This window comes from Mastomys coucha, unplaced genomic scaffold, assembly GCF_008632895.1.
Source record: "Mastomys coucha isolate ucsf_1 unplaced genomic scaffold, UCSF_Mcou_1 pScaffold14, whole genome shotgun sequence".
NCBI classification, from domain to species: Eukaryota; Metazoa; Chordata; class Mammalia; order Rodentia; family Muridae; genus Mastomys; species Mastomys coucha.
Window position 1 is genome coordinate 38,031,482 of NW_022196896.1, and position 21,170 is coordinate 38,052,651.

Consider the following 21,170-nt stretch of genomic DNA (forward strand, 5'->3'; position numbering starts at 1 on the left):
CCCATTCTCTTACATAGTACAATATCAGACCTGGTTCTGGTGTGAACTCTCACTGTCTCCCTGTGGGGCGATAGGCTGTACAGGCAACCTGGTCAAGCAAGAGGTCTGGAACCCCCTAAGACCAGCTGGGTGGTAATTTCCTCCTGCATGGGACTGAAGGTGTTCGACCATGCCTCCTGGGCCCCTGGCTCCTGTTACAGTCACAGTCTCCCACAGCCCCCCCCTCCAGGAAAGGTGTGTGATATTGGTCACGTATTGGCATTACCTAACAAGCCTACTTACATGCAAATAACATTTCCCCAAGCTCTCAGTCCAAACCAATGGGAAGTACCTGCTGTTGAATCCTGAATCATCCCCAAAACTGTATAGAAATCCTATCCAGGGAATTAAAGATGTACAAGAACTACTCTGTCATCTGAGCCTTTTGTTCTAAGAGCTGCAACACTTGGAGGGGAGAGGTCTACTTTCCCAAAACACCACCTGAAGCTGCACCACACTCCTCATTGGCTAATCAGCTTCTCATCAGCACAGCCTGACCTGACGAGGTTCAGGGCAGCATGGAATAACTGAATGACCTGGAAAGCACGGCAGAGATGGAGGTGAAGCCAACTCCAGCAGCAGAAGTGGCAAAAGTGACTTCTCTTCCCTGCCTGTGCTCGCTTCCCTTCACCGGAACTCTCACACTGGACCAGGTCAGAGATCTTCGTGGAAAGCCTCTGGTACACAGACACACATCTCCCCACTTTGAAAAGTGAGGAAATAAGTATTGCCTGGTTGAACACTCTACTCTCCTCCCTCAGATCCCTAGCCTATTTCCATTACTAAATGTAAGCTCCCAATACACCAAACCATGTTTTACCTGGAGCCATCAGTGGCCACAATTATTAAGTACAAAGAAAATTTCCTACTAGGTAACACACAGGCATATACTCTCTGAAAATCCAGAGAGGAAATAGATACCAAGAAACAAAGCATACCTAGACATATAATCATCGCAATACCAGATGCTGAGTTGACAGCATAAAAACGCAATCAATAACAGTCAGGGCAATATATCTCCATTTGATCCCAGTTATCCTACCACAGCAGGTCCTAAATATTTCAACATAGCTGAAGCATAAAGAAAAGGCCTTAAAATTGCCTGTAGGAAAAGATCCTTAAAATAGGAAATGAATGAAATCCTTAAAGAAATCCAAACACACACACACACAAACACACACCAGTGGAAAGAAATGAAAAGAAGTGATCAAGATAGAAATGAGAAATAAAATCACTAAGAAAAGAAACAGAACTGAGGGAATTTTGAAAAGAAAACATCAGATAATTTAAACATGAACTACAGAGGCAAAATGGAGGCAAATTGCACTAACAGAATCCAAGATGTGGAAGAGAGATTCTGAGGCACTGGAGATATAATAGAAATGGATACATCAGTCAAAGAAAATGTTAAATCAAAATATTCCTTCTACAAAACACCATGAAATCTGACACACTATACAAAGACTAAATCTAAGAGTAAGAGGAGTAGAGGACCAAGAAAAATCCTAAGTCAAAGGCACTGAAAGTATTTCCAACAGGATCATAAGGGAAAATTTTTCTAACCTAAAGGAGGTGATGCCTACAAACACCAAATAGTGGACCAGAAAAGAAAGTCCTCTCACCACATAATAATGAAAACTGTAAACATACAGAACAAAGAAATAATACTAAAAGCTTCAAGGGAAAAGGAGAAAGTAACATATAAAGGAAGCCTGATAAGAACAACACCTGCCTTCTGAAGAGTGACCATAAAAGCTAAAAGGACCTGGACAGGTGTACTGCAGATTCTAAGAGACCACAAATGCCAGCCAAGACTATTATATCCTTTAAAAGTTTCAATCACCATAGACAGAAATAAAAGATTCCATGGAGAAACCAAAATTTAACAATACCTATCTACAAATCCAGTCCTACAGAAGTTACTAGAATGAAAACTCCAACCTCAAGTGGTTAACTACACCCATAAACACAGAATGGATACTCTCAGGTCAGCAAAATCGAAAGAACACACACACAAAATTTACAGACACCATCAGGACTACAACCAACAAGAAAATAACAAGAATCAAAATCATTGGTCATTGATATGTTCATATTATTATTAGTCTTATTTCCTCAAAAAAAGAAGACAAAGTATAACTGAATGGATGCAAAAATATAATCCATATTTCTGTTGCATTCTAGGATAGATATCACCTCAGGGTAAAAAGTATTGGAAAAGGATATGCTAAGTAAATGGTACCAGGAAAGGCATAGACATTTTAATATCTAACAAAATAGACTTTTATGTAAAACTAATTAGAAGATAGAGGAAAGACACTACATATTCAACAACAACAACAAAAAATCTACCAAAGGACATTGCAGTTCTTAACATCTATGCCCCAAACACAAGTGTACACAAGTTTGTAAAAGAAACACTACTACAGTTTAAATCACATACTGACTCTCAAACACTGATAATGGAAGGCTTCAATATATCACTCTCATAAATGGACAAAAACTAAACAGAGAAATGCAGGAGCTAACACATTTTATAAACCAAATGTACCTCAAAGATATTTATAGAAAATTTTACCCCCACACAAAAAACTACACCTTCTTCTCTGCATCGTAGAGAACTTTTCCCCAAATTTGACCACACACTCAGACACAAAGCATGTCTGAACAGTCCAAAAACCAAAACAACAACAACAACAACAACAACAAAAACAGAATTTCTTGGAGTCTATCAGATCACTCTATCAGGTTAAACTCTCTATCAAAAACAACGGAACCAACACAAAGGGAAACAGAACATTGCTCTATTAAATGAAAAGGATGTCAAGACAGAAGTAAAAAAATTAAAGACTGTATAGAATTAAGTGACATGAATACACAATATATCTAAACTTATAGGACACAATGAAAGCAGTTCTAAGAGGCACATCATAGCATTAAGTGCTTACATTAAAAAAATAAATAAGAAGAAAGAAAAAATGAAGGAAGGAAAGAAAGTAAGTAAAAAAAAAAAAACTGAAGATATTCCATAATAGCAAATTAACTGCACACCTGAAAGCTTTAAAATAAAAAAAGGTTAATCACACTCAAGAGGAGTAAATGTCAAGAAATAATCAAGCTCAGGGCTGAAATCAATAAAATAGACCCAAAGAAAATAATACAAAAAGAAATGAAAGAGTTGGTTCTCTGAGAAAAATCAACAAGGTAGACAAATCCTCATGAAAATTAACTGAAAGGCAGAGAGAGAATATCCAACTTAATAAAATGAGAAGTTAAACAGATAAAAAATAGAGATACTCTGTATAAATGGATATAAAGTAAATACAAGAAATCATGAGGACATACTTTAACTACAAGGAGGGACTGGGAAGAGGGGCAACATTTCAGATATAAATAAATAAAATAATTGATCAATAAAAAACAGACAAAAACAACATGAATGTACTTTACTTTAGTGGTTTGAATATGCTTGGCCCAGGAAGTGGCTCTATTAGTATCTGTGACCTTGTTGGAGTAGGTGTAGCCTTGTTGGGGGAACTGTTTCGCTGTGGGGATGAGACCCAGCTCCTAGCTGCCGGGAAGCCAGCCTTCTGTTCACCTTCAGAACAAGATGTGCAACTCTCCAGTGCCATGCCTCCCTGAATGCTGCCATGCTTCCCACTAAGCAGTAAGCCAGACCCAATTAAAGGTTGTCCTTAAGAGTTGCTTTGATCATGGTTTCTCTTCACAGCAATGATAACCCTAAATAAGACATTCACTATATTGGAAAAGTATAAAAGAAACATAACATTCTTGACAGGTACCATTTATCAAAGTTAAATCAATATCAGGTCAGATAAGAAATTTAAACACAAGTATAACCCCTAGTGAAATAGTAGTAGTCATTAAATATCTCCAAACCATAAAAATCCCAGGTTTGAATGCAGAATTGTACCAGACTTTCAAAGAAGAGTTGTCTTCACTATCCCTCAAATTATTCCATAAATTAGAGACAGAATGGTAATAATGTAGTTAATTTTATGAAGCCACAGTTACCCTGATACAGATACCACAGAAAGACCCAATAAAGAAAGAATATTATAGACCAATTTTCCTTGTGAGCATAGATTCAAAAATATTTAATAAAAGCCTTTGCCAAAATACAATGCCTCCTCATGATAAAAGTCCTGTAAATACTAGGAATATAAGGAGCATACCTCAATAAACATAGTAAACACAGTATGTAGCAAGCTCACAGACAACATCAATTGAAATGGAGAGAAAAATCAAAGCAATTCCACTAAAGGCCAGCTTTTCCACTCTCTAGAGGAATATAACTGAAAGAGATCATGGGGATATATTGTAACAGAAGAAGTAAAAGTATCTTTATTTCCACATGATATGATTTTGTACATAAGTGATCAAATAACATCCACTGTGGAACTCTTACAGCTAATAATCACTTTCAGCAAAGAAACCGGATACAAAATTAACTAACAAAAATAAGTAGTTCTCCAATATATAAGTGACAAATGGTCTCTGAAAAAAATTAGGGGACAACTCCATTCACAATACTCTCAAGTGATATAAAATACCTTGGGGTGACTCTGGTCAATCAAGTGAAAGATTTGTATAACAAAAATTTCAAGGATTTGAAGAAGAAAATAAATGATACTAGAAAATAGAAAGATTTCTGGGCAGTGGTGGTGGCACACGCCTTTAATCCCAGCACTTGGGAGGCAGAGGCAGGCGGATTTCTGAGTTCGAGGCCAGCCTGGTCTACAGAGTGAGTTCCAGGACAGCCAGGGCTACACAGAGAAACCCTGTCTTGAAAAAACAAAAAAAGAAAGAAAGAAAATGGAAAGATCTCTCCTCCTCATTCATCAGTAGAATTAGCATAGTAAAAATGGCCATCCTACCAAAAGCCATCTTCCCATTCAAGGCAATCTCCATAAAAACTCCAATTTTCATATCTTTAAAGTACAATTCTCAGCTTCATATGCAAACACAAAAGAATATAGAATAGCTGATGTAATCCTAAGCAATAAAACAATTGCTGGAGTCTTCACTGATCCTAACTTAAGCTGTATTATAGTGCTATAGTATTAAAAACACCATAGCATTGGCACAAAAATACTCACACTGATCAATAGATTCCAATTAAAGTCCAAGACACAAGTCCAAACACCTATTGGAACAACTGGTTTTTAATTAAAATAAAAAGCCAGAAATCACACTAGAAAAAAAGACAGCATCTTCAAAAATATTGTTCAAATTTCATGTCTGCGTGTAGAAGAATGCAAACAGATGCATACTTTATCACTCTACACAAAACCTAGGTTCAAATGGATCAAAGACCCCAACATAGAAACAGAAACATGAACCTGATAGAAGGGAATGTGAGGAATAGCTTCAAACTCATTGGCACAGGAGAAGACTTTGTTTGAACAATCACAGTGCTATAAGCTCAGACACTGAGATAAACAATAAATGGTATCTTATGAAACTGAAAAGCTTCTGTAAAGCAAAGAATAGTATCATTATTACAAAGCCTGCAGAATAGGAATTTTTATCAATTCCACATCTAACAGAGGATTAATATCCAAAATACACAAATAAGTCAAGAATCTAAATATCAAAATACCAAATAATCTAATTTATAAATGGAATACTGATCTAAATAGAGAATTCTCAAAAGAGGAAATTCTTACAGCAATAGATATTTAAAGAAATGTTCAACACCCTTACCCATTAGGGAAATACAAAACAAAGCTGCTTTGAGATTCTATCTTACACCTGTCTGAGCATTTAACATCAATAACCCAAGGGAAAGGTAATGCTGGTGAAGGTCTAAAATAATAAAAACACTCCTCCATTACTGATGAGTGCAAACTTGTTCAGCCACCATGTGTGGTTCAAAGATCAATGGTGGCACAGAGCTTGTGGTTCAATTGTGTGGTTCCTTAAAAAGTTGGGAAATGACCCACCTCAAGGTCCAGCTATATATATACTACTCTTACACATACACCCAAAAGATGCTTTAACCTACCTCAGAGATACTTGCTCAACTATGTTAATTGCTGCTGTATTCACAATATCCAGAAACTGGAAACAATCTAGATCTCCCTCACCAGAAAAATGGATAAATAGGTGCTCTATTTAAAAATAGATTTTTACTCAGCTCTTAAACACAAAAGTCATCCTGAAATTTGAGGGCAAATAGATGGAGCTTAAAAAAAAAAAAATCATCCTCTGTCAGCAGAGTGCCGGAAATGTAAATACATAATGTATTCACATATAGGTGCATATTAGCAACTAGGCAAACAACCTACAAAACCCAGAAAGATTAGGTATAGAGGCAGTGACTACATTGGGTATTTGTGGTGTCTCTGGGATGAGAAAGTAGAATAGATTTTATGAGACAAGAAAGAGAAGATCAGGTGGAGAGCAGGAGGGAACACAGGCTTGAAGGAGGGAATGCAGATGGAAAAGGTAGAAATGGAGTCACTTGAAGAATGGTATAAAACTTTAGTGCGGTGTAAACTTCCTAAAATATTTTAAGGTGAGTCTAATGAGATCTCCTAATAATGGGAGAGACAGAGTCCCAAATGCAGTTCTCTTGTAACCAAACAAGGCTTACAGTACCATTACTGGGATGTATTTAGTTGACTTCTTAGTTATGGAGGTCCCACTGAAATTTCCAAATAACCCTCATGCTCACCTAGTCAATTGGTTGCCTTTCGTAAACAGACTGTGGGATACCATTGCAGAAGACAACACTTACACAACTCATTGAACATGGAGAACTCAAGATTGTGCCTACATGGATTCTTCCCCGATATGTTCAAGTATCTGTAGTGTGGTCAGATATACTTCAGGCTACCAAAAGAAGAAATGCAAACACTGATAATCTGTTCCGCCTGCAAATATGCTAGGGCAATGGTGGCACAGAGCTTGTAGAATAGCCAACCAGTATCTTATTTGATTTAAGACTCACTTCATGAGAGGGAACATATACCTAACAGTGCTTGGGTGACCAAGAACCAGAGACTAGACAGCCCAGAGATCTAGAGTAGAACAAAACTCAACTGGTTAAAAAAAAAGTATCAGTAATATGGCTTATAATTGTACTCTGCAAAACTTATAATATAGTGTTTTATTCAGACATCATCAGAGAAGTTTTCCTCCTGCAGCAGACAGGAATAGATTCAAAAATTCAAAAACATAGACCACAGTTGGCCATTGTGGAGAGAGACAGAGAGAGAGAGAGAGACAGAGAGAGAGACAGAGACAGAGACAGAGAGAGAGTCAGAGGGGGCAGAGAGACAGAGGGGGGCAGAGAGAGGCCTTAGAAAACACAGCTCCTAATGGTGTCTCTACCAAATCCTTCTCATGAGTCTCCTCAGAGTTCAGAGAACTCTTTGTAAGAGGAAATGACTGTAAAATCAGGAGGGATGGAAGATATTAGGAGAACAAGGACCTCTAGAGGCAGCTTGACTCCCAGGATGTGACCCTCCTACAGCTGAGGGCTGATTCTTCAGACCTCGCTTTGCCACAGATAACCACGCCTCTCTGCCCAACTCTTGCTAATTGCCAGACCGCTCTCCAAGTCCCAGTTACGCTGGAAGTCCCGCCTCCAGAGACTGAAGATGAAGCTGCTGATTGGGCCAAGTTGCTGACGAACTTGGGGGAGGGGTTTTGCTTTACCTATCTACTTGTTTACTTGTAACAAGGAGAATTCATGAATGATGGTGGACTGAAAGCACACCATGTGTTACTCTAATTTTTTCAAACCCTTCCAGCGTTTCAGGTACCTTTAATTATTCAGGCCTTGACCCCCATTCCAGATGACCCATTCGTTTGAGTGGCTGCAGGCAGCTACACCAGGAATTCTGACATACCCAGAATCTTAGGATCCCAGAATCACAGAATCAGAGGATCACTGAGACAGCTGGACTCTGATGAGTTCTGACTCAACCTGTATTACAGGAAAGGCAGGCTCCAGTCAGATATAGCAAGAGCAGGGAGCACTAGAGATAACCTGATGATGGTAGGCAAGTGTAAGAACAGAAGCAACAGAAACCAAGTTTACTTGGCATCATCAGAACCCAATTCCCACCACAGCATTTCCTGGATAAACCATCACACTGAAAAAGCAAGATTCGAATCTAAAGTCACTTCTTATGACAATGATGGAGGACATTAAGAAGGACATAAATAACTTCCTTAAAGAAGTACAGGAGAACACAGGTAAACAGATAGAAGCCCTTAAAGAGGAAACACAGAAACCCCTTAAAGAATTACAGGAAAATACAATAAAACAGAGGAAGGAAATGAACAAAACCATCCAAGATATAAAAATGGAAATACAAACAAAAAGAAATTACAAAGGGAGACAACCCTAGAGTTAGAAAACCTAGGAAAGAGATCAGGAGTCACAGATCCAAGTATCACCAACAGAATATAAGAGATAGATAGAAGAGATCTCAGGGGCAGGTGATATCTTAGAAAATGTTGACACAATAGTCAAAGAAAATGCAAAATGCAAAAAGATCCTAACCCAAAATATCTAGGAAATCCAGGACACAATTAGAAGACTAAACCTAAGGATAATAGTTATAGAAGAGAGTGAAGACTCCCAACTTAAAGGGCTAATAAATATCTTCAACAAAATTATAGTAGAAAAGTAACCTAACTTAAAGAAAGAGATGCCCATGAACATACAAGAAGCCTACAGAATTCCAAATAGATTGGACCAGAAAAGAGATTCCTCCCATCACATAATAATCAAAAACCAAATACATTAAACAAAGAATATTAAAAGCAGTAAAGAAAAAAGGTCGAGTAACATATAAAGGCGGACCTATCAGAATTACACCACACTTCTTACCAGAGACTATGAAAGCTAGAAGATCCTGGGCAAATGTCATACAGACCCTAAGAGAACATAAATGCCAGCCCAGACTACTATACCCAACAAAACTCTCAACTACCATAGACAGAGAAAACAAGATATTACATAACAAAACCAAGTTTACACAATATCTTTCCGCAAATCCAGCCCTACAAAGGATAATAGATGGAAAACACAACACAAGGAGGGAAACTACACCCTAGAAAAAGCAAGAAAGAAATCTTCCAACAAACCTGAAAGAAGATGAGCACACAAACATAATTACACCTCTAACAACAAAAATAACAGGGATTAACAATCACTTTTCCTTAATATACCTTAACATTAATGGACTCAATTCCCCAATAAAAAGATGTAGACTAACAGACTACATATGTAAGCAGGATACAGCATTTTGCTGTCTACAGGAAATGAGCCTTAGTAACACAGACAGGTAATATCTCAGAGAAAAAAGTTGGAATATAATTTTCCAAGCAAATGGTCTCAAGAAACAAGCTGGAGTATCCATTCTATTATCAAATAAAATTGGCATTCAACCAAATGTTATCAAAAATATAATGAAGGAAACTTCATACTGGTCAAAGAAAAAAATCTACCAAGATGAAATATAAATTCTCAACATTTATGCTCCAAATGCAAGAGTCACCCACATTCATAAAAGAATCTTTACTAAAGCTCAAAGCAAACATGGCACCCCACACAATAATAGTGGAAGACTTTAACATTCTACACTCAGCAATAAACAGATCATGGAAGCAAAAACTAAACAAAGACACAGGGAAACTAACAGAAGCTATGAACCAAATGGATCTAACAGATATTTATAGAACATTTCATCCTAAAGCAAAAGAATATACTTTCTTCTCAGTACCTCATGGTACCTTCTCCAAAATTGACCATATAATTGGCCACAAAACAAGCCTCAATAGAAACAAGAAGATTGATATAATTCTATGCACCCCATCAGATCACCACAGACTCAGGCTTGTCTTAAATTACAACAAAAACAACAGAAAACACACATACACATGGAAAATGAACAATGCTCTACTCAATGATAACTTGGTCAAAGAATAAATAAAGAGAGAAATTAAAGACTTTTTAGAATTTAAAGAAGATGAAGACACATCACAACCAAAACTTATGGGACACAGAGAAAGCAGTGTGGAGAGGAAAACTCACAGCTCTAAGTGTCTCCAAAAAAGAACTGAAGAGAGCATACACTAGCAGCTGGACAGCACACCTGAAAGCTCTAGAACAAAAAGAAGCAAATGCACCTAAGAGGGTAGACAGCAGGAAATAATCAAACTCAGGGCTGAAATCAACCAAATAGAAACAAAAAGAACTATACAAAGAATCAACCAAACCAGAAGCTGGTTCTTTGAGAAAATCAACAAGATAGGTAAACCCTTAGCCAGACTAACCAGAGGGCACAGAGACAGTATCCAAATTAATAAAATCAGAAATGAAAAGAGAGACGTAACAATGGAATCTGTGGAAATTAAAAAAAAAAAAAATCAGATCCTACTACAAAAGTTTATACTCAACTAAGTTGGAAAATCTGGATGAAATGGACAATTTTCTAGACACATACAAGGTGCCAAAGTTAAAACAGGATCAGATAAACTAAACAGTCCCATCACCCCTTAAGAAACAGAAGCAGTCATTAGTAGTCTCCCAACCAAAAAAAAAAAAAAAGCCTGGGACCAGATGGGTTCAGTGGAGAACTCTGTCAGACCTTTAAAAAAGACATAATACCAATAATATTCAAACGCTTCCACAAAATAGAAACAGAAGGTACACTACCAGAGTCATTCTATGAAGCCACAATTAAGCTTATACCTAAACCACACGAAGAACAAAAGATGAAAGAGAATTTCAGACCCATCTCCCTTATGAACATTGATGCAAAAATACTTAATAAAATTCTTGCCAAACGAATCCAAGAACACATCAAGACAATCATTCACCATGATCAAGAAGGCTTCATCCCAGGGATGCAGGGATGTTTCAGTATACAGAAATCCATTCACTACATGAACAAACCCAAAGGAAAAAAAAATCACATGAACCTTTCATTCGATGCGGAAAAAGCATTTGACAAAAACCAGCATCCCTTCATGTTAAAAGTCTTGGAAAGATCAGGAATTCAAGGCCCATACCTAAACATAGTAAAAGCAGTATACAGCAAACCAGTAGCCAACATCAAACTGAATGTAGAGAAACTTGAAACAATCCCACTAAAATCAGGAAATAGACAAGGCTGCCCACTGCATCCCTATCTATTCAACATATTACTTGAAGTTCTAGTTAGGACAATTAGACAACAAAAGAAGGTCAAAGGGATACAAGTTGGAAAAGAAGACGTCAAACTATCATTATTGGCAGATGATATGATCGCATACTTTAGTGACCCCCAAAAATCTATCAGAGAACTCCTAAAGCTGATAAACAACTTCAGCAAAGTGGCTGGATATAAAATTAACACAAGCAAATCAGTAGCTTCCTTCTACTCATAGGGTAAACAGACTGAGAAAGAAATTAGTGAAATGACACCCTTCACGATAGCCACAAATAGTATTAGATACCTTGGTGTGACTCTAACTAAACAAGTGAAAGATTTGTATGACAATAACTTCAAGTCTCTGAAGAAAGAAATCAAAGAAGATCTCAGAAGATGGAAAGATCTCCCATGCTCATGGATTGGCAGATTTAGTATAGTAAAAATGGCCATCTTGCTGAAAGCAATCTACAGATTCAATGCAATATCCATCAAAATTCCAACTCAATTCTTCACAGAGATGAAAAGAGCAATTTACAAATTCATTTGGAATAACAATAATAACAAAAAAAAAACAGTATATCAACAACTATTCTCACCAATAAAAGAACTTCTGGGGGAAACACCATCCCTGACCTTAAGCTGTACTACAGAGCAATAGTGATTAAAAACAAAAAACAAAACAAAACTGCATGGTATTGGTACAGAGACAGGCATGATGATCAATGGAATAGAATTTAAGACCCATAAATGAAGACATACACATATGGTCACTTGATCTTTGACAAAGGAGCTAAAACATACAGTGAAAAAAAGACAGCATTTTTGACAAATGGTGCTGATTCAACTGGTGGTCAACATGTAGAAGAATGCAAATCAACCCATTCTTATCTCCTTGTACAAAGCTCAAGTCCAAGTAGATCAAAAACCTCCACATAAAACCATATACTCTGAAACTTACAGAGGAGAAAGTGGAAAAATGCCTCTAACATATGGACACAGGGGAAACATTCCTGAACAGAAGAACACCAATGGCTTGTGCTGTAACATCAAGAATTGACAAATGTGACCTCATAAAATTGCAAAGCTTCTGTAAGGCAGAGGGCACTGTAAATAAGTCAAAAATGCAACCAACATATTGGGAAAAGATCTTTACCAATCCTATATCTGATAGAGGGCTAATATCTAATATATACAAAGAACTCAAGCCGTTAGACTCCAGAAAACCAAATAACCCTATTAAAAATGAGGTACAGAGCTAAACAAAGAAATCTCGACTGAGGAATACTGAATGGCTGAGAAGCACCTAAAGAAATGTTCAACATCCTTAGTCATCAGGGAAATGCAAATCACAACAACCTTGAGATTCCATCTCACAACTGTCAGAATGGCTAAGATGAAAAACTCGGGTGACAGCAGATTCTGGCAAGGATGTGGAGAAAGAGGAACACTCTTCCATTGCTGGTGAGATTGCAAGATATTTACAACCACTCTGGAAATCAGTTTGGTAGTTCCTCAGAAAATTAGACATAGTACTACCTGTGGACCTGGCCATATACACAGAAGATGCTCCAACATGTAATATTGACACATGCTCCATTATGTTCATAGCAGCCTTATTTGTAATAGCCAGAAGCTGGAAAGAACCCAGATGTCCCTCAACAGAGGAATGGATACAGAAAATGTGGTACATTTACTTAATGAAGTACTACTCAGCTATTAAAAACAATGACTTCATGAAATGCTTAGGCATTTGTATAGAACTATAAAATATCATCCTGAGTGAGGTTACCCAATCACAAAAGAAAATACATGGTATTCACTCATTGATAAGGGGATACTAGCCCAAAGCTCCAAATAACCAGGATACAATTCACAGACTACCTGAAGCTCAATAGGAAGGAAGACCAAAGTGTGGGTGCTTCAGTCCTTCTTAGAAGGGGAATAAAATACTTACAGGAGCAAAAATGGAGATAAAGTGTAGAGCAGAGACTAAAGGAAAGGTCACCCAGAGACTGTCCCACCTGGGGATTCATCCCATATACAGTTACCAAACCTAGACACTATTGTGGATGCCAAGAAGAACATGCTGAAAGGAGCTGTCTCCTGAGAGGCCCTGCCAGAGCCTTACAAATACAGAGGCCGATACAACTATTGGACTGAATGTGGAGTCCTCAATGGAGGAGTTAGAGAAATGACTGAAGGAATTGAAGGGGTTTGCAATCCCATAGGAAGAACAACAATATCAACCAACCAGACCCCTCAGAAGTCCCAGGGACTAAGCCATCAACAAAGGAGAGTACACATGGCTCCAGCTGCATATGTAGCAGAGGATGGCCTTATCATGCACCAATGGAAGGCGAGGTCCTTGGTCCTATGAAGGCTCGATGCCCCAGTGTAGGGGAATAGAACGTGGGGAGATAGGTGTAGGAACACCCTCATAGAAGTAGGGGGAGGCAGGATGTTATAGGGTGTTTCTGGGAGGGAGGGAAACCAGGAAAGGGGATAACATTTGAAATGTAAATAATGAAAATATCCAATAAACAAAAGAAAAACCTCACCCTTTTATTTTTTCACTGCCTGTGAGAATGTTCTAATCAGATACAGTCATAATTTCGTTATAGGACAATACAAATTGCTTTCTAGAAACTGATGCAAGAGATTAAACTTTGTGTCATGTAAATTATAAAAGGTCAGTATTCAAGGTAGATAATAAGTAATATTTTTGATTGATTTTAACACTAACACAGAGGCTGTGTTATAACTTTTTGGGGGGAGGGAGATTCACATGATAGAATAAAATACTTGAAATTCTTAGGCAAATGCAAAATATATTTATCTATAAACATTTGCATTTTACCTGAAAATTAAAACAAATAATATTTCAAATGCATCATAGATAATAAAAAAGACATTCTTTTGTTCTAAGATATACTGCTGTATACCACAAGACCCCAATCCACATATTATGGAAGTACACACTTGAATGAACTCTCATGTGCTGAAAGGTGTATACATCACTACAACCCATACCAAAGTCTCAGGACAGGGCTGCTAAGAATTTTAATTGCTTTAAATATCTACATAGGACTAGCATCATGAAATCCCAATGTATTAGTGATGATAGGAAGCACAAGTTAGAATATTTATGTGCAAACAGAATCTTCCAATATCTTTCTCCTGTGCCATCATACAATATGTCATTTATGGATAAAAGCAGTTCGGTTATAATCATATATTATGGAAAGAGTTAAGATCCAAGACTTCCCAAGTGACCTTGGGTTTCTATCTCTAAGGAATAAAATGTGCTTTGATGGTAATGAGCTCTCCACTCATTCTCTGCAGAAGACAGTGTTCCATGTCTGCAGAGTCTGGCTAGGTGTTTCCTAGTAACAATCTGTATGTAAGAAGCAGAAAATCATTTGACCTACCTCCTCACAGGCAGTTCTGAAATCCATGTGCTGTGGCACTGTGAAGGATGTGGTCTGTAAAGACAGAAAAAAGGCTTGTTACAGTAGCATGGAGATCAGTGCAGAACACTTACATAGCACAAGAAACAAAAACACTGTTGTGGGAAAACAAGACAGTCAGTTAAAAGAAACATAACAATAGGGGAAAGAAGACTTCAAAAATGTTCTCCTCAAGCTTTGGGGAGGTATAGACAACTTCCGATCATCTGGAGTATCATTGGAGAACACCCCAGGCCTCTCCACCTGCCTTTGTACAGGCTGATTGGCCATGTGACTAGTCTCTCTCCTTGGTTCTTCCTCAACTGTACCATTTGTTTTGAAACCTGACTTTCTGGGAGGGATGATTTCAAAGAGTTTAATTAAATGTTGCTTTTCATCTAGTTATCTCTTGAATGAAAAGTTAAATAGTCTTACTCTTTTTAATTGAAAAGCTACATGCATGAATAATTCTCTCTGGAACTTAAATTTTTATTCACAAACATTATGATAAAATAAAGCAAGTTACTCATTAGTTTGCATAAAAATAAGATAATTGAAAACAGAAGTAACCAACAAACATTTTGACTTAGAGGCCACTGTCTAACTAAGTGGTGAATAGAGATTTAAATGCATAGAATATTTTTTTAAATATCAAAGTAGATAGATTAGGCTAGTGAGACATCTCATTTGGTTTTTTTTTTCATTTATTTATTTATTCACTTTACATCCTGATTACAGTCCCCTCTTTCCTCACAGTCCCCCCTCCCAAGACCCTCTCTTCATGCCCCTCTCTCAGAAGGAGGAGGCCCTCCTGGGTATGAACCCACCCAGGCACTTCAAGTCAGTGCAGAACTAGCTACTTCCTCTCCCACTGAAGCCAAACAAGATGGCCCAGTTAGGGAAGCAGTATCCGGAGAAAGGCAACAGAGTCTGGGACAGCCCATATAATATTTCAAAACTTTTATTTTAGCATTTTTTATAATATATGTTAAATGTAAAAGAAGGCAAGCACTGATGAAACATAGCATCTTTACACAGATTTAAACAACATAGTATCCAAGCACAATGATTCCATAAGGAAAACTTCAGAGAATAGTATATAGTTTTCAAAATAGAAAACATGCCACCCCAAAACATCTGTCTTTGAAAGTGTAAAGATATTTCTCCTGTGTCACAGCTTGTTAAATGAGGTCAAGGAATGCTTGATCAAGTAAGTGAAGAAAATTCATGTGGGAAGATCCTTAACTCTCAGAGATAGTTGGCTCCAATAGAATTGAAACTGGCAAATTTTCAGTAGAAGCTGAATATTTCATGTAACATATAAGGAATGCATGATATGTTTTGTGGATTGTAAAACTAATTTTATTTTACTAAAATGCTTAAGATGACAGCTTGCCATACATTTGCACAACAAATCATTAGTAACCTTATGATAAAAGGGCTTTCCTTTCTGTACAAGAAAGAAAACATGTATTGATCACAGAAGCAAGAAGAGAAGCATATAGACCTGACATCAATCTATTACTTATATAAAAATGAGAAGAGGAGGAGGAGGAGGAGGAAGAGAAAGGGGGGAGGAAGAGGAGGAGGAAGAGAAAGGGGGGAGGAAGAGGAGGAGGAGAAAGAGGGGGCAGAAGAGGAGGAATGGTAGGAAGGGGAGGAGGAGGAAGAGAAAGGATTATAGCATTTCTCTCCAGCTTTGGAAAGGTAGAGACAGGCAAAGCAAAGATCCTTGGCACACCCTCACAAGCCAGGCTAGCCAAGGGTGTGAGGTCTAGTTCAGATTGAGACCATGTCTCAAAAAATATGTTAGAGTGCAGTTGAGCAAATAACCTGGCATTGACCTCTAGCGTATGTGTGCACTTCCACAAGCACACGTATGAATACCCATAACAAGTAAATGAAAATATAAAACATCAAAATTAATGTCTGGTGCTAATAATTGGTTATGGAAATAAACATGAAGATGCTAAGCAATAATCTAAACCAAACCTCATACTGAGATTCATATACTGAATGTAACTTTAGTTATTTCATAACAATATTGCATTTAAACAAAGGCTCTGTCTATTTACCTTTACAGTATTTATCATATTTTATATCTCAAATTATATTTTATTATTTAAAACATAAGGGTGAAGGTTCTGTTTAAGCACCACCTTGACATCTCCATGTTCAATATAGGTGCTGTCTTCAGCGATGGGGCCTTACAGTAAGTTTCTACGGTCATAACAATACCCTGGATTGCTTGGAGATTAGCATGAGGCCCCTTGTCCAATGACTCAACTAGATGGAACTAACTCCTGCTATTTGAAGCTTTCATTGGTGATAAGAGATGGCCACCTGAAACTCTGTTTCCCTCATTATTTGGCAATTTCCTTTAGATTGCATATAAAATGTTCTTTGGTGGCAATTAGCCCTTCATTCATTTCCTGGGAAAAGCAGTGCTTCATGGCCATAGAGTTTGGCCAGGTGTTTCCTGGTTACAATTTTTAACAAGTGTAAAATGTTCTGACCCACTTTGAAAGGGCTGTTAAGAAGTGTATTGAAATTTTGATGGAGATTGTCTTGAATCTGTAGATACCATTGGTAAGATATCTATGTTTAATGTTATTGGTACTGATCCAGGAGGATGGGAGTTCCTCAACCTTCTGATACCTTCAGTTTTTCTCTTCACTCTTTTAAAGTTTTTGAAGTTTTACCTGTCCTTTACTTGCTTGTAAAGAGTTACCCAAAGATGTTTTATTTGAGACTACTAGGAAAATTGTTCTTTCCCTGATTTCTTTCTTAGGCCATTTGTCCTTTCTCTTTAGGAGGAATAGTGTGTGTGTGTGTGTGTGTGTGTGTGTGTGTGTGTGTGTGTGAGAGAGAGAGAGAGAGACAGAGAGACAGAGAGACAGAGAGACAGAGAGACAGACAGAGACAGACAGAGACAGACAGAGACAGACAGAGACAGAGACAGAGACAGAGACTTTTGAATCCAGTTATTTTTCTTAAAGTATTTATCAGATGTAGAAGTTTCCCACTGAAATTTTTAGGTTCATTTATGTCTATTATATCATTTGAAAATAAAGATACTGGGGCTAGAGAAATGGCTCAGCAGTTAAGAGCTCTGACTGCTCTTCCAGAGGTCATTAATTAAAGTCCCAGAAACCACATGATGGCTCACAACCATCCATAATGAGATCTGATGCCTTCTACTGGTGTGTCTGAAGACAGCTACAGTGTACTTACATGTAATAAGTAAATCTTAAAAAAAAAAAAAAGAAAAGAAAAGAAAGAGACTTAAGCCCCCCCAAAAAAGATTTATTCCTTTCAAATTTGTATCTTTTTACTTACTCCCAGTTGTCTTATTGCTCTAGCTAAGACTTCAAGTACTATAGTGAATAGAGAGAAAGACAATGCACAACCTTATCCTGTTATTGATTTTAGTGGAATTGCTTTTAGTTTCTCTTCATTTAAGTTGATATGGTTTATGAGATTGTTGTAAACCACCTTTATTGAATTTAGGTATGTCCCTTGTACCTCTAATTGCTGCAGTACCTTTCCTTTTTTTTTTTTTTTTTTTTTAAAATCATGAAGGGTGTTGGACTTCATCCAAAGGATTTTCTGCAGCTTTAATCATGAGCGTATTGTCTTTCAGTTAGTTTATGTGATGGTTTACATTCATTGACTTATGTAGGCTAAACCACCTTCACATCTCTGGGTCGAAGCCTACTCTATCACGGTGGTGCTATTTTTTATGTATTATTAGATTTGCTTTGCAACTATGTTTTGAGTATTTTTGTATCTATATTCACAAGGAAACTAGTCCTTAATCCCATTTCTTCATAGCATCTTTATGTGGTTTAAGTGTCAGTATAACTATGATTTCATAAAATTAGCTGAGAAATATTTCTTCTGTTTCAATTATGTGGAACAATTTTAGAAAAATTGGCATTAACTCTTCTTTGAAAGTTTGGTAGAATTTTGTGCTAAAGCCATCTAGCTCTGAGAGTTTTGTTTGTTTAATTAGTGCTTCTACTTTATTAAGGAATGTTGGTATGTTTAAATTGTTTATTTGATGTTGATTTAACTTTCAAAAATGGTACCTATCAAGAAATTATCCCATTCTTTTAGATATTCCTATTTGCTGGAGTGCAGTTTTATAAAGTATGTCCTGTGATTCCTTGGACTTCCTTGATGTCTCTTATTAATTACCCTTTTTCTTTCCTAATTCTGTCAGTGAAGCTCTTTTCCCTTCCTGTTTTGGTTAATTTGGATAAGAGTTTTACAATCTTTAAATTTTCTCAAAGAACCAACTATTCTTTCATTGCTTCTTTGTATTGCTTTGTTTGTTTATATTTGATTGATTTTAGCCTTGAGTTTAATTATTTCTTGCCATCTAATCTTTTTATGTGTGATTTCTTCTCTTTTCTACAGAACTTTCAGGTGTTGTTAATTTGCTAGTATAAGATCTCTCCATTTTTTAAATGTAGAAACTTAGTAATATGAATATACTTTTCAACAACATTCATTGCATTCTCATAACTTTGGATATGTTATGTTTTCATTTTCATTCAATATTATAAAATACTTAGTTTCTGTCTTGATCCACTTTTTCTTCAGAAGAAAGTTGTTCAGTTTCTATGTGTTTGTAAACTTTCTGTTGTTTATGGGCATCTTTAATTTGTTATGGTTAGATAGGATGCATGATGATATTTCAATTTTCTTATATCTGTTGAGACTTGCTTTGTGTCCAAGAAAGTTACATGAGGTGCTGAGAAGGCATATTCATTTTGTTTGGTTGAGGTGCTCTGTAAATATCTCTTAGAACAATTTGGTTTCTAATATCAGTCTGCTCCATTATTTCTTTCCTTAGTTTTTGTCTGGACAAAAACTTTTGACAACAGCAGAGTACTGAAGTCTCCTACCATCAGTCTGTGAGGGTCAATCAGTATCAGTATGTGATTTAAGCTGTTGAGGTGGTTCCTTTACAAAACTGTCTGCCATTGATGTGGGGGCACAGATCCTTAAAATTAAAATGTCCAGGAAAGTGCCCCCTGTGCCAATGCGTTCAAGGCCTTTTTCCACTTACTCTTTGATTAGATTCAGTGTATCTTCCTTTATGTGAAGGTTCTTGATCTACTTTGACTTGAGCTTTGTACAAGGTGATTAATATGGATCAGTTTGCAATCTTCTTCATGTTAGACCAGCACCATTTGTTGAAGCTGCTTTCTTTTATCCACTGTATGGTTTCGTCTTCTTTGGAAAAGATCAAGTGCCCATAGATGTGTGGGCTAACTTCTGGGTCTTCAATTCTATTCCATCAATCCACCTGTCTGTCTCTGTACCAGTACCATGTGTTTTTTACCACTATTGCTTTGTAGTACAGCTTGAGGTCAGAGATGGTGATTCCCCCAGAAGTTCTTTTATTGTTGAGAATAGTTTTTGCTATCTTGGAACTTTTATTATTCCATATGAAATCTGAGAATTACTCTTTCCATCTCTGTGAAGAATTGAGTTGAAATTTTGATGGAGATTGCATTGAATCTGTAGATGGCTTTTGGTAAGATGGTCATTTTTACTATGTTAATCCTGCCAATCCATGAGCATGGGACACCTTCGCATCTTCTGAGGTCTTCTCCGATTTCTTTCTTCAGGGACTTGAAGATCTTCTCATAAATATCTTCCACTTGCTTGGATAGAGTTACACCATGATATTTTATGTTATTTGTGAGTACTGAGAAGTGCGTTGTTTCCCTAACTTCTTTCTTGGCCCATTTATCCTTTGTATAAAGGAAGGTTGTTGACTTGTTTGAGTTAATTTTATATTAAGCCACTTTGCTGGGTAGTGAACAAGCGCGATCTCTAGAAAGTTAAAGACATCCTGGAGTAAGAGGCTCTCAGGAACCACTGGGGATGACCTTACGTCAAACGCCTAACAGTGGGGAAATGTAACCTGAAGAGACCACTTCCAGTAAATAGACAGGGACCCCAGTTGAGGGATGGGACTACTTTACCCATCTTATTATTTTTTCTTTTTTATTTACTTTTTATTTTTTTAAACTTTTATTGCATTATGATGAGAAAAGTTACATGATTTCAATTTATCTCTGATCCTGGGTGTGTCAGCGCACCTGGGAGTGGAGCTTCCTCTGGTTTTTGTGGGACTGGCTGCAGAGCTTGTCCCATCTTAAAATTTTTAACCCAGATTTGTTCCTGTCTACAAGAAATTCCTGGACAAAATTGGAGCACAGACTGGAGGAAAGACTATCCAGAGACTGTCCCAGCTTGGGATACATCCTATGTGCAGGCACCAAACCCCAACACTATTGTTGCTGCCATATTGTGCTTGCAGACAGGAGCCTAATATGACTGTCCTCTGAGAGGCTCTATCAGCACCTGACTGAGACAGATGCAGATACTCACAGCCAACCATTGGACTCCATTAGAAGAGTTTGTCCCTCAACAGAGGAGTGGATACAGAAGTTGTGGTACATCTACACAATGGAGTACTACTCAGCTA

At 37.2% G+C, this 21,170-nt stretch overlaps 1 protein-coding gene across 9 annotated transcripts in view; it reads right to left on the reverse strand.

The window, feature by feature from the left end:
- The window catches only part of Sntg1 (syntrophin gamma 1), a 713,733-nt gene that overhangs the window by 286,996 nt on the left and 405,567 nt on the right, over positions 1-21,170 (reverse strand). For all 9 annotated transcript variants that reach the window (XM_031366794.1, XM_031366792.1, XM_031366795.1 and 6 more), the window contains one exon: positions 14,645-14,698. In XM_031366794.1, the coding sequence (XP_031222654.1) occupies positions 14,645-14,671 (27 nt within the window). In that variant the 5' untranslated portion in view covers positions 14,672-14,698. The remainder of the gene's footprint in view (positions 1-14,644; positions 14,699-21,170) is intronic.